Here is a 12,198-nt window from a genome sequence, read left to right on the forward strand (position 1 = left end):
CAGCGATAAAAAAAAAAATTGCGAGACCAGCAAGCAGCGGCGGCCTAAACCAGATGGATCAGGAATCAGGAGGGCAAATGACAGTAATTTTGCTGCTGCTGTTAGCTAGCTATATAACCTATATTTTTACGAGGCAGTGTTGTTCAGTACAGTACAATTTGGTGATTGATTCGGACATAACGGGGCTTGCTAGTTCCACTACAAGCCAAGCTAGCAAAGTTTAGCTATACCTAAAATGTACTGTAGTCTAACGTTATAGCTAGCCTCAGTGCCGCTCATTAGGAACAAAACTGGCGAAATGTTTGGATGATGTTGGAGTAAAGGAATGACTGGCTTTATGACTCTAGTCTTGGAGTAACTATACCGCTGTGATGTAGCTAGCGTGTCTGTTGGATATCTCGTGTCCTACACCATGCTGCTACAGTAAGAATACAGATGGTACAGTGATTGTCCATGAATGTCTACGTGTTTTTCGTCTTTCTCTCACAGACAGTACGTACCTTTAACATTACAATAGATAATTCATCTGATAGATGGCCCCCAGGTAGGCCAACCAATCAGAATTTGGGTTTAATACTTTTTATGGAAAAGTTTGATCTTACTGATATATGGAGAGAGAGAGGTTTCCGGCCAAAAGATCTTTCACTTGGAGTAACAAAACAGGCTCCAGACAATCCAGAATAGATTTTTGGCTTATATCCAAATGTATTGATAGTGTGTTACTACAAATATTTGTACTACTCCCCTCACAGACCATAAGGCTATTTACATTGATATCAAAATATTTACCCCTGATACGAACCTTGGTAGAACATCCTACTGGAAGCTAAATGGCTCATTATTAAATAATGATATCGTTACATTTGAGGTTAAAGATCTGCTCTCACACTTTTGGAAAAGGGCTTGTGAAGAAAAATCTTATTGCAAGAACTGGGAGCTCTTTAAATTTGAGGTGTCCAAATATCTTAGAAAATATGGTAGTAATCTTGCTAAGACCAGAAGAGCTGAGGAGGAAAAGGTGATCATTAAGATAACTTCCCTTTCTCAGAGGTCCCCAGCTGACCTCTTGGGGGAGGAGAAGATGGAACTAATTGAGTTACAAAATAAACTGGATAATATATATAAATTAAAAGCAGAAGGAGCCTTTATTAGATCTAGGAAAAAATGGATTGAGGAGGGAGAACAGAATTCATCCTATTTCTTTAGACTTGAGAAATTTCACTCTAAAAATAACACTATCCATAAGTTAAACATTGATGGTGTTATTACAGATGACCAAAAATTAATCGCTAAATACTGCAGCAATTTTTACAGAAAATTGTATAGCTCTACGTACTGTCAGGAATCCAAAGATATGTTTTTTAACTCACTGAATAATGTTCACTCTATCAGTGATATAGAATCTAAACAGTGTGATGAACCCATCAAAGTTGAAGAGATTATAGAGTCTATCAAACATCTAAAGAACAATAAATCACCAGGTGTTGATGGAATTACATCAGAATTTTACAAATTATTTTCTGAACAAGTAGCTCCCTTCCTATTTGAAGTCTTTTTAGAGAGTATTAAAAACAATGTTCTCCCTCCTACAATGAGTCAGGGGTTAATAACACTGATACCTAAACCTAAAAAAGAAGTGCTGCTCATCGATAACTGGCGTCCAATTTGTCTTCTTAATAATGACTATAAGATATTAGCCTCACTACTTGCAAAAAGAATTAAAGAAGTTCTGGATGCAATTATTGATGAAACACAGTCTGGCTTCATGAGGAACAGACATATTTCTAACAATGTCAGACTAGTATTAGACGTACTTGACTACTCAGACCTAATAACTGAGGATAGCTTCATATTATTTTTAGATTTTTATAAAGCATTTGACACAGTAGAGCATCAGTTTCTCTTCCACTCCCTTGAGAGACTTGGCTTTGGGGATTTTTTCTGTAAGGCTATTAAGACTCTCTATGCAAATGGTAACAGCTCTATCAAATTGAAATATGGCACCTCACCTAGATTTGAGTTAAAGAGAGGAATTAGGCAAGGTTGTCCTATCTCTCCATACCTGTTTTTATTAATCACCCAACTTCTTGCAAATTCTTTAAATAATAGTCCTGTACAAGGTATTTCCATAGCTGGTAAAGAAATTATTATAAGCCAGCTGGCTGACGATACTACACTTTTTCTGAAAGACGCTAACCAAATTCCCATATCGATCAATGTGATACAATCCTTTTCCAAAGCGTCTGGTCTATATCTTAACATTAAGAAATGTGAACTCATGGCTGTCAAAGATTGTGTGACACCTTCATATTATGGTATTCCAGTAAAAGAAGAACTTACATATTTAGGCATAACCATTACAAAGGATCAGAAGTCTAGAGGCTTACTAAATTTTAACCCTCTTATTAAAAAAACCCAGAAGAAACTAAATCAATGGCTACAGAGGGACTTATCTTTAAAAGGTAGAGTCCTGATAACCAAGGCTGAAGGTATCTCTAGACTAACATATGGTGCTCTATCTTTATATCTTGACCGTAAAATAAGCAAGGAGATAGACCAGATGCTTTTCAACTTTCTTTGGAGAAACCGTACCCATTACATTAGGAAAACTGTTGTAATGAACACTTATGAGAATGGTGGACTGAATTTTCTGGATTTTACTACTTTAAATAATACTTTCAAGATCATTTGGATAAAACAATTCCTAAGAAGACCCACTTCTATCTGGAATTTTATTCCTCATCATGTCTTCTCTACTTTTGGTGGCCTTAACTTCATGTTGTTTTGCAATTATAATATTGACAAAGTTCCAGTGAAACTTTCTGCTTTTCATCGGCAGGTTTTCTTGTCATGGTCCTTAATTTATAAACACAATTTTTCTCCACACAGATATTATATATGGAATAATCGGGATATATTGTATAAAAATACCTCTCTGTTTTTAGAATATTGGTTCAGAAATAATATCCTATTGGTGAGCCAACTGGTAAATGCAGAGGGTTTTTTACTCAGTTATAAAGAATTCTTATCACTTTACAAGGTCCCTGTAACACCTAAAGATTTTGCAATTGTTTTAGATGCCATTCCCTCAGGTGTTGCTATGTTATTCAGGAACATGTCAAGACCTGACCCTCAGAGCCTACCTTCTATTGACCCTGTTGACTCATCAGTAGGAAAGATTTGTTTCTCTTTTGGTCCATTCAACAACAGAGCGATACGATCCTTGTTTCAGCAGGATGTTGTATCTATACCTTATGTCATGCCTTATTGGAATGGATTTATTGATAATATCTGTTGGAAAAAAGTTTGGATGTTGCCACAAACATACCTACTTGTTAACAAAATTAAGGAAATTTCCTTTAAAATTATTCATAAATATTATCCTGCCAACCACTATATGAAGAAGTTTAAGGAAAACATCAACTCAAATTGCTCCTTTTGTAATGACCACCCAGAAACAGTTGTGCATCTTTTTTGGCATTGTATGCATGTAAGAAAACTGTGGCAAGACATCAGTAGGTTTATAATTGAACACATTTATGAAGATTTTACACTATTGTGGAGAGATGTACTGTTTGGATTCTTTACATACAATAGAAATAAGCGGAATCATTTTTATGTAATTAATTTCATTATTCTTTTGGCCAAATTTCATATACACAAATGTAAATTTACAAACAGAAAACCACATTTTCGTACCCTACAAAAAGAAATTGAACTGTATTTTAAGACGGTTAAATGCTCTACTAACAAAAAATCTGTTAGAATTGTAAGTATATGCATGTCCCTTAAGGTCCTTGTGTAATTGTAATGTGATATTGTACCCCCTAGCTCGATTGTCTATTATTTGTAATCTATGTATGCTTGTGTTCCCTCATGTGCTTTATGTATTGATTTGTTGTTAATAAAAAAAATAAAAATAAAAAGTACGTACCACTTGGATTTAAAGAAGTTGACTCTCAAGAAAGTTATTACACATTTTTATCCAACGTGTCATTAATAACTTCACCATGCTCAAGGGGATATTCAATGTCTGTTTTTTTAAAGCTTTTTTTTTTTTTTTTTTAAATATACACATTACCAATAGGTGCCCTTTTTTGTTGTTGGTTGAATCTGTTTGAAATGCACTGCTCGACTGAGGGACTTACAGATAATTGTACGTGTGGCGTACAGAGATGAGGTATTAATTAAACAATTGTTAAACACAATTACTGCAAACAGTGAGTCCATGCAACTTAATATGTGAATTGTTAAAGTTGCAAACCTTAACTTTTTGGGCGACCCAACCAAATTCAATTAGAAATGTGAGTTATAGATCTGTCATTCTCATTGAAAGAAAATCTAAGATGCTTCCCGTTCTTAAGTTTCATTTTGCGTTTTTTGGTTTTGTACATCAGCTTCAAAACAGATATTTCAATGGTTTAGATGGTACAATGATTCTCTGCACTACACTTGCTTGGTTTGTCCCAAACTGAAATTGGTCTTAGAATTTTAGCATCCAGAAAATGGCAGAGCGATTTCTACATAGTGCATCTTATTTAGGCTTGCCATAACGTGTTTGAATTCTTAAGACATTTCAGCTTTTTTAGACATTTTTTTAAATCTTGAAAAACATAATTCCACAATGCGATATTGTGTGTAAGGTGAGTGACAAAAAAATATATAAATGTAATACATTTTCAATTCAGGCTGTAACACAACAAAATGTGGAAAGTCAAGGGTGTAAATACTTTGAAGCCACTGTATGCAAGTATTCCCATTGTAGAACTAGTATTTATTATAAGCATTATATATATTGTTCTACTGCATATACAGTATGTCATACATTGCCATAACTTCCTGCATGTAAATGTATGCAAGTATTCCCATTGTAGAACTAGTATTTATTATAAGCATTAGTATATATTGTTCTACTGTATATACAGTATGTCATACATTGCCATAACTTCCTGCATGTAAACTCACCTCGGTCTCCAGAGCAAATAAACGTTGTCTTGAAGACAAATCTGTTTTATTTTAACATGTTTACTTGCCAACAAATTAAAGTTTAAATGATACACCAACGACCTTCATCATTTGTTTTAGCAGTAAGATTGAAGCTAGTTTACCAAAGTACATTTCATGAATATCACAATTTAAAGTCAGCACTATTGGTTTCTGATGCAGCTGGAATCATTTAAGTCACTTGTCAGTACACTTGTATAAAAAAAATATATATATAAAAAATGTTTAAAACACCATTATATACATATGTTCAACAGCTAGCAATAACTATACCACAATGCAATTGAGCATACTAGGCATTCTATATTATACTACAGCATCAGTCTAACTGTATATGGATGATTCGTTGGTTGCAGGTTCCAGAATGTTCGTGTGCTGAACGTCTTCTTGTGTTGGGTAATGGCAGCTGGTTTAGCAGGCTTTAGCGCTGTGGTGATGTTCTCCACCACCCACTGCTTCGACCTCGCAGATGATTTCTATGTACTGCAAGTCTCCTTGAAAAGACATGAAGACTGATCATGAGAATGTAACCATACAATAAACCATGTTCATCTATAAACAAAAACGGGTACAGTAGACTGGTATGTGTTTTTTTTTTTACACTTAAAGTCAATAATTGGGCATTGAGATGGGCTGTTAGCAAAGATGTGAAAAGTTTGAGGGGGGGGGGGGGGGGGGGGTTTGACTTGTAGACAGTCTAGTCATTTATCATTGTGCATGTGCACCAACAGTTGTGCAGTTGAGTAGACAAGCACTGCCAACAATAGTGTGAATAGGCTAGAAGAGTATACTAACAGCCCCTCTCCCCCATGACTCTTAGTTCCATTATATATAAAAGTAATTGGACGAAGGTGTCTTCTGTAAGGGGGAGTTTTAAGAGACTCGACGCTCCGTCTGAACATTAACACGCATCGCTTGCAGTACAGTTTTGGAAGCATAAGGACATTATCTTTCATATCAGTGAGAAATAATGTTTAAAAAAAACAATAGGTTAAATTGAGTCACACCTTTATAAGGTTAGGTCTACCTGTGCTAATTAGCTATCAGCGTCTTCGAACAGCTGTGTGTAAATGGAAGACAGACAACACAAAACGTGTTGTCACCGAAAAAATAATTTTGGCTGCAGCTGTTTTAAAACAGGTTGTGTATTTTGCATTTGTGATATGAAAGTATAGAGATATGTTTCTAGAACCGTACCACAATTGAGAATCGATTCACGTATAGATGACGTATTTGGCTGTTTTAGCTTCCAGAGCCAATTCGCCCTTTTAACAGAACATGTAAGGTCCTTGGACTAAAGAGTAACGCAAGGGTGTGAAAACATTTGAGGAGCACTTGTCTTGTAGACAGTTTAGTGTATTGGTGATTTGGTTTTCTCAAGATGATATTGTGCTTTCATAAATACCCCTGCCTGTCGTGGCTTGGTTCAAAGTCAGATGATGTTGGCCTTGAGCTTATTCCAGGCTTAAAAGTTGTCATCCAATGGGTCTAAAGGCTCTGTACTACTAAAGCTGGTGTCATGGTCATGGTCGGCAGGATTAATTATCAGCAGCAGGATTAGGCTCTATGACACACAGTAGTCAGTGATTAGCCAACATTTTACTACTTTGTCCCCATCAATACACGCTCAAACAAGGTACTATATTCACCCCCCCCCCCCCCCCTAACGTTAATAGATCATGCATACTAACCTTCACACACACACACACAATACCCACCCCCAACAGACACCAGCCAGTCAACCATACCATCCCCTCCTTTCTAATACCTCCTTTTCTCAAAATGTAGACTTCAAGCCTTGCATGAACAATCAACACATCTTCCATAATACAGAGAACTACAGTAGAGGTTGTAGCCTACTTGTAAAACACACCAACTATAACAAGACACGGACCATGTTTATGCCTAGCTCCAGTAGATTTATTTGCTCATCATGGAGTCATGGAAAGATTTGGTAGATTTTCGTATGGTATTTTAGGTGACTTACACTAGTTCCTGGTGCTGAGCTTGATGTTGATGCCACTGCAGATGTTGTTGGATTCGGACTCTAAATTGAACACAACGTTAGTCTCTGCGGTAGTTAGTTAGCTAGCTAACGTAACCTAAAGAAGCTAACGCTATCTTGCAAAGTTACAAATCACATTACCAGATAGCAGCTGGCTAATTACATATGGCATGCTTTGGAATGTCTAGCCAGCGTATTGTGAAAGCCAGTCATCAAAATGTTGGTTTAGATAAACACATGTAGTTGCTAGCTAGTTAGTTAGCTAGGTAATATTAGCAACGTTACCTCGGCTTGATGCAGCGTTGATGTTGGCTGATCGGATCCCTTCCTCTTCGAAGTGAAGTAGGAAATTGATGGAATAGCATCACTTTTCAACAGTCGACGACATGGAAAAAATCATCAGTTGAGACTTCAGTTCCATTTTGAAACACTCTGGCTGAAAGTGCTGGTTACAAACACAGGCATTTGTATATTTCTCACATCAACTGGATACACCTCCACAGAGCGGCACCTACATCCTGAAATCACTATGAAATCTGGATATTGTCGTTCGCTTACAACCACGAAATGTAACTGGCCCGTTTCTACCGGTGAGATGCAGAAACGCTCGTATTTGCGTGTAGTGAGGATTTTTCAAATATGTTTTATGACACAGGATAAGTTAACATATTAATGGACATATATAGTGAAATAGAGCAGCGGTGAAATGTCCCTTTAAGGACTAAACTAGGTTGTCATAAAACTGTTATTTCTTATAGTGTTATGTATTCGATACTGTAGCTAATAGTGTTATGTATTAGATACTGTAGCTAATAGTGTTATTCAGGGGTGAAAGTAGATTTTATTTCTTCAAAGTATGGGGACCTCGTATGTTTGCACGAGTGAAAAAAATGATGGGTCTAATCATAGAATTCCATTATAGAATCGATATACTTTTATTAGGATCATCATCGACCTAATAGTAAAGATGTGTCGTTTAACTTTTCAAATGTATTAGCCTACCTTTTAATGTGGCATAAACACAACCAGTCATGTTGGGGGGGGGGACTTTTTAAGCCTCATGTACATATTTTTCTGCTTATAATTTCTGACATTTGGAAGGCTATTTATTAGCCAACTTGTCTATAATTAGATATGTGCAGCTTCTCTTCTGTCATTACTTAATGCTCGTCTAGAACTCTAAATAAGCACTTGCTCGCTAGAATGTCATAAATCGACAGAATGATCAATGAATCATCAACAATCTAGTTGAGATTGGTTAAATTTGAGGACATTTAGGGACCAGGGAGATTTCCAAATGACACCAGTTTAAAGAAAATGAAAATCTGTGAAAACGATCAAACAACTGATAGTATTTCATTTAGTCTTGAATGTCAACTTTTATTCTCTCAAGATGTGGAAAGAAATAAATCATATTTTTTTCCTGTTCCCATTTGTATGTCATTTGATAAATGCAAAGAGACATCACTTACAAGACATCAAAATGTATGCATACACTGCTGTCCGCTCGAGTCTCAGTCACACCACATTTTGGAGCCACAAGTTCTCAAGTCTCTTTGCTCATTTTTCATGCGACTGACATGCGGTAATGACAAATAGAATCTTTGTTTTAATTATTGTGATATGTCCACATGTTTTACCAGTACGGCATACCCCTACAATTTATTTACTGGTACTCCACACCAGACCTGTTTCTATTACAATGTTAGAGGTGAAGTACTATATTCATCTGTTAGGTTAATCATATGACTTCAGGCTAGACATGTGTTATCTTGGTAGTAGGTGTGGTTCAGGAATGCTCTCAGCATTCTTCTAATGCCCGGCATTTGAGTCCCATTAAATTAGCACTGCTGTGCCCAGAGCCACATGTGATTTGTATCGCTGTGCATTTCTGATGGGCCGTGTTGTAGGCTATTTCGGGAGTATATAAGTTGATAGGACATTTCTGTTATGGTGTGATGTCATTGCGTCATCACTTTTGCTGAGCTTTGACCACACACACACACACACACCGACCACAGCGCCAGAGAGAGACACATTATGTCACTGCTGTGGCCAACACGCAAGCTCATATACATTTCACACACATACTTCTCACTCTCTCTGTCACTCACTCCCTCTCTCCACATTGAACCATTAGTACTTAGTTCTCCACAGTAAAACCATTGCTACACACTTGTAACACGCTATCCCAAACCTACAGTGTCTAAGGTCTCTAGTCTAGAAACTCTAGGTTTATGGAGGAGACATGTTTTAAATGTTACAGTGGGGCAAAAAAGTATTTAGTCAGCCACCAATTGTGCAAGTTCTCCCACTTAAAAAGATGAGAGAGGCCTGTAATTTTCATCATAGGTACACTTCAACTATGACAGACAAAATGAGAAAAAAAATCCAGAAAATCACATTGTAGGATTTTTTATGAATTTATTTGCAAATTATGGTGGAAAATAAGTATTTGGTCAATAACAAAAGTTTATCTCAATACTTTGTTATATACCCTTTGTTGGCAATGACAGAGGTCAAACGTTTTCTGCAAGTCTTCACAAGGTTTTCACACACGGTTGCTGGTATTTTTGCCCATTCCTCCATGCAGTTCTCCTCTAGAGCAGTGATGTTTTGGGGCTGTTGCTGGGCAACACAGACTTTCAACTCCCTCCAAAGATTTTCTATGGGGTTGAGATCTGGAGACTGGCTAGGCCACTCCAGGACCTTGAAATGCTTCTTACGAAGCCACTCCTTCGTTGCCCGGGCGGTGTGTTTGGGATCATTGTCATGCTGAAAGACCCAGCCACGTTTCATCTCCAATGCCCTTGCTGATGGAAGGAGGTTTTCACTCAAAATCGCACAATACATGGCCCCATTCTTTCTTTCCTTTACACGGATCAGTCGTCCTGGTCCCTTTGCAGAAAAACAGCCCCAAAGCATGATGTTTCCACCCCCATGTTTCACAGTAGGTATGGTGTTCTTTGGATGCAACTTAGCATTCTTTGTCCTCCAAACACGACCAGTTGAGTTTTTACCAAAAAGTTATATTTTGGTTTCATCTGACCATATGACATAATCCCAATCTTCTTCTGGATCATCCAAATGCTCTCTAGCAAACTTCAGACGGGCCTGGACATGTACTGGCTTAAGCAGGGGGACACGTCTGGCACTGCAGGATTTGAGTCCCTGGCAGCGTAGTGTGTTACTGATGGTAGTCTTTGTTACTTTGGTCCCAGCTCTCTGCAGGTCATTCACTAGGTCCCCCCGTGTGGTTCTGGGATTTTTGCTCACCGTTCTTGTGATCATTTTGACCCCACGGGGCGAGATCTTGCGTGGAGCCCTAGATCGAGGGAGATTATCAGTGGTCTTGTACGTCTTCCATTTCCTAATAATTGCTCCCACAGTTGATTTCTTCAAACCAAGCTGCTTACCTATTGCAGATTCAGTCTTCCCAGCCTGGTGCGGGTCTACAATTTTGTTTCTGGTGTCCTTTGACAGCTCTTTGGTCTTGGCCATAGTGGAGTTTGGAGTGTGACTGTTTGAGGTTGTGGACAGGTGTCTTTTATACTGATAAGTTCAAACAGGTCCCATTAATACAGGTAACGAGTGGAGGACAGAGGAGCCTCTTAAATAAGAAGTTATAGGTCTGTGAGAGCCAGACATCTTGCTTGTTTGTTATTGACCAAATACTTATTTCCACCATAATTTGCAAATTAATTAATTAAAAATCCTACAATGTGATTTTCTGGATTTTTTTCCTCATTTTGTCTGTCATAGTTGAAGTGTACCTGTGATGAAAATTACAGGCCTCTCTCATCTTGTTAAGTGAGAGAACTTGCACAATTGGTGGCTGACTAAATACTTTTTTGCCCCACTGTATATGTGTTCAGGTATTTATAGAAGAGCTAAAGTTTCTCCGTGCACCAGTTTAAAGGCGTTATTTTACATATTGGCTGGTATAACCTGCAGCTTGCTCAAATCCAATGTTTGGTTTCGGGTTGGCAGTGCTTGGACCCACCTCGTAATGGTTAGAGCTATTTAAACAAGCAAATTGACTGTGGCTTTGCGGGTTAATTGTCTGTGGTATGAGTGATTCTCTCAATCTAGAGCCTTTATGGGAGAATTGGGGCCTTACACTGGTGTGTATGTGTGTGTGCGTGCATGCACATGTGGGTGTATGAGAGGGACATTGTATCGTAAGTGTGTGTGAAAAAGAGCACATAGAAACATAATATATATTTAAGTGTGTGTACATGTGTGTGAAGAGGTAGCTTTATCGGTGTTTGTGTGTTGACACCAAACGTCCCATTTCCTCCCCCTCACACCCCGCCACTTCCTGAACACGGTTGCCTAGCAACACCGACCACGACACCTGCTACACACAGTGAGCCTCTGGGACCCCCGCCCTTTTCCTCCCAGGTAGATCACCCGTTCCTGGGGCACGTTTCTAATAAAACCCCCTGCTTATTTCCAGGGCTTAGTGTCAGCCATGCTGTGAGTGAAGAAGCCAGCTGATAACCCAGCACCCGCTAGGCCTAATCCCTGGCTAACACTTCCTGCCGCTGTGCGCCCAGAGCCACCTGGCCCATGGAAAACATATGGAGATCAGTAGTCCTACCAGTACTGCCACAGGGTATCCTGACAGGAATAGCCCAGACAACATGGGAACATACTGTAGTAGTAACAGTAGTAACTGATCGGCAGTCGAGATGATGGATGGCACTCAACGTAAATGCTAACGGTGCTATTTAGCGTAAAGCCCAATTTATCACAAAGGAGTCTAAAACAGCCAGCCAGTCAACAAAACAGAGAGCCAAACAAACACTTATGTAACCAGCCATTTAGCCAGCCAGTCAACCAGAATCTGGCAAAATTATCAGCCCTATTGGGGCGAGGCGAATGGTGCTCATCCTCTTACCAGGAACTTGCGTTTCTGTTTCCAGTGGGAGCCCTGTGCGTTGGTGTGGCGGTGGGCCTCGGTCAGCATGCGGATCAGCTCCCACTCTGAGCCGGTGGGCTCTGGCCGGTTCTGCAGGGTCTTCACCATCTCCTCCTTCTTCCTCTTCTCCCGGTTCTCCTCAATCAGACGCCGCTTGGCCACCCGCTTGGAGTCGTCCAGGACAACTGAGAGAGAGAAAAAAGACGGAAAGGAAAAAACGAGGGAGAAATAAAATGACTTCAGTTACATCAAGGTGTCACGAGTC

At 38.8% G+C, this 12,198-nt stretch overlaps 1 protein-coding gene and 1 long non-coding RNA gene across 4 annotated transcripts in view; both read right to left on the reverse strand.

Moving 5' to 3' along the window:
- The window catches only part of LOC109865402 (thyroid hormone receptor alpha), a 174,362-nt gene that overhangs the window by 17,303 nt on the left and 144,861 nt on the right, over nt 1–12,198 (reverse strand). For all 3 annotated transcript variants that reach the window (XM_020453544.2, XM_031799090.1, XM_031799091.1), the window contains one exon: nt 11,913–12,118. In XM_020453544.2, coding sequence (XP_020309133.1) covers nt 11,913–12,118 — 206 coding nt within the window. The remainder of the gene's footprint in view (nt 1–11,912; nt 12,119–12,198) is intronic.
- Nucleotides 4,022–8,409, reverse strand: LOC109865403 (uncharacterized). Its single transcript, XR_002251564.2, has 4 exons — nt 7,295–8,409; nt 6,992–7,051; nt 6,410–6,568; nt 4,022–5,498 (listed from the first exon to the last, which is right to left on the reverse strand). It is a non-coding gene; the product is annotated as an uncharacterized LOC109865403 (long non-coding RNA).

The sequence above is a fragment of the Oncorhynchus kisutch genome, linkage group LG20 (genome assembly GCF_002021735.2).
Source record: "Oncorhynchus kisutch isolate 150728-3 linkage group LG20, Okis_V2, whole genome shotgun sequence".
In the NCBI taxonomy this organism is placed as follows: domain Eukaryota; kingdom Metazoa; phylum Chordata; class Actinopteri; order Salmoniformes; family Salmonidae; genus Oncorhynchus; species Oncorhynchus kisutch.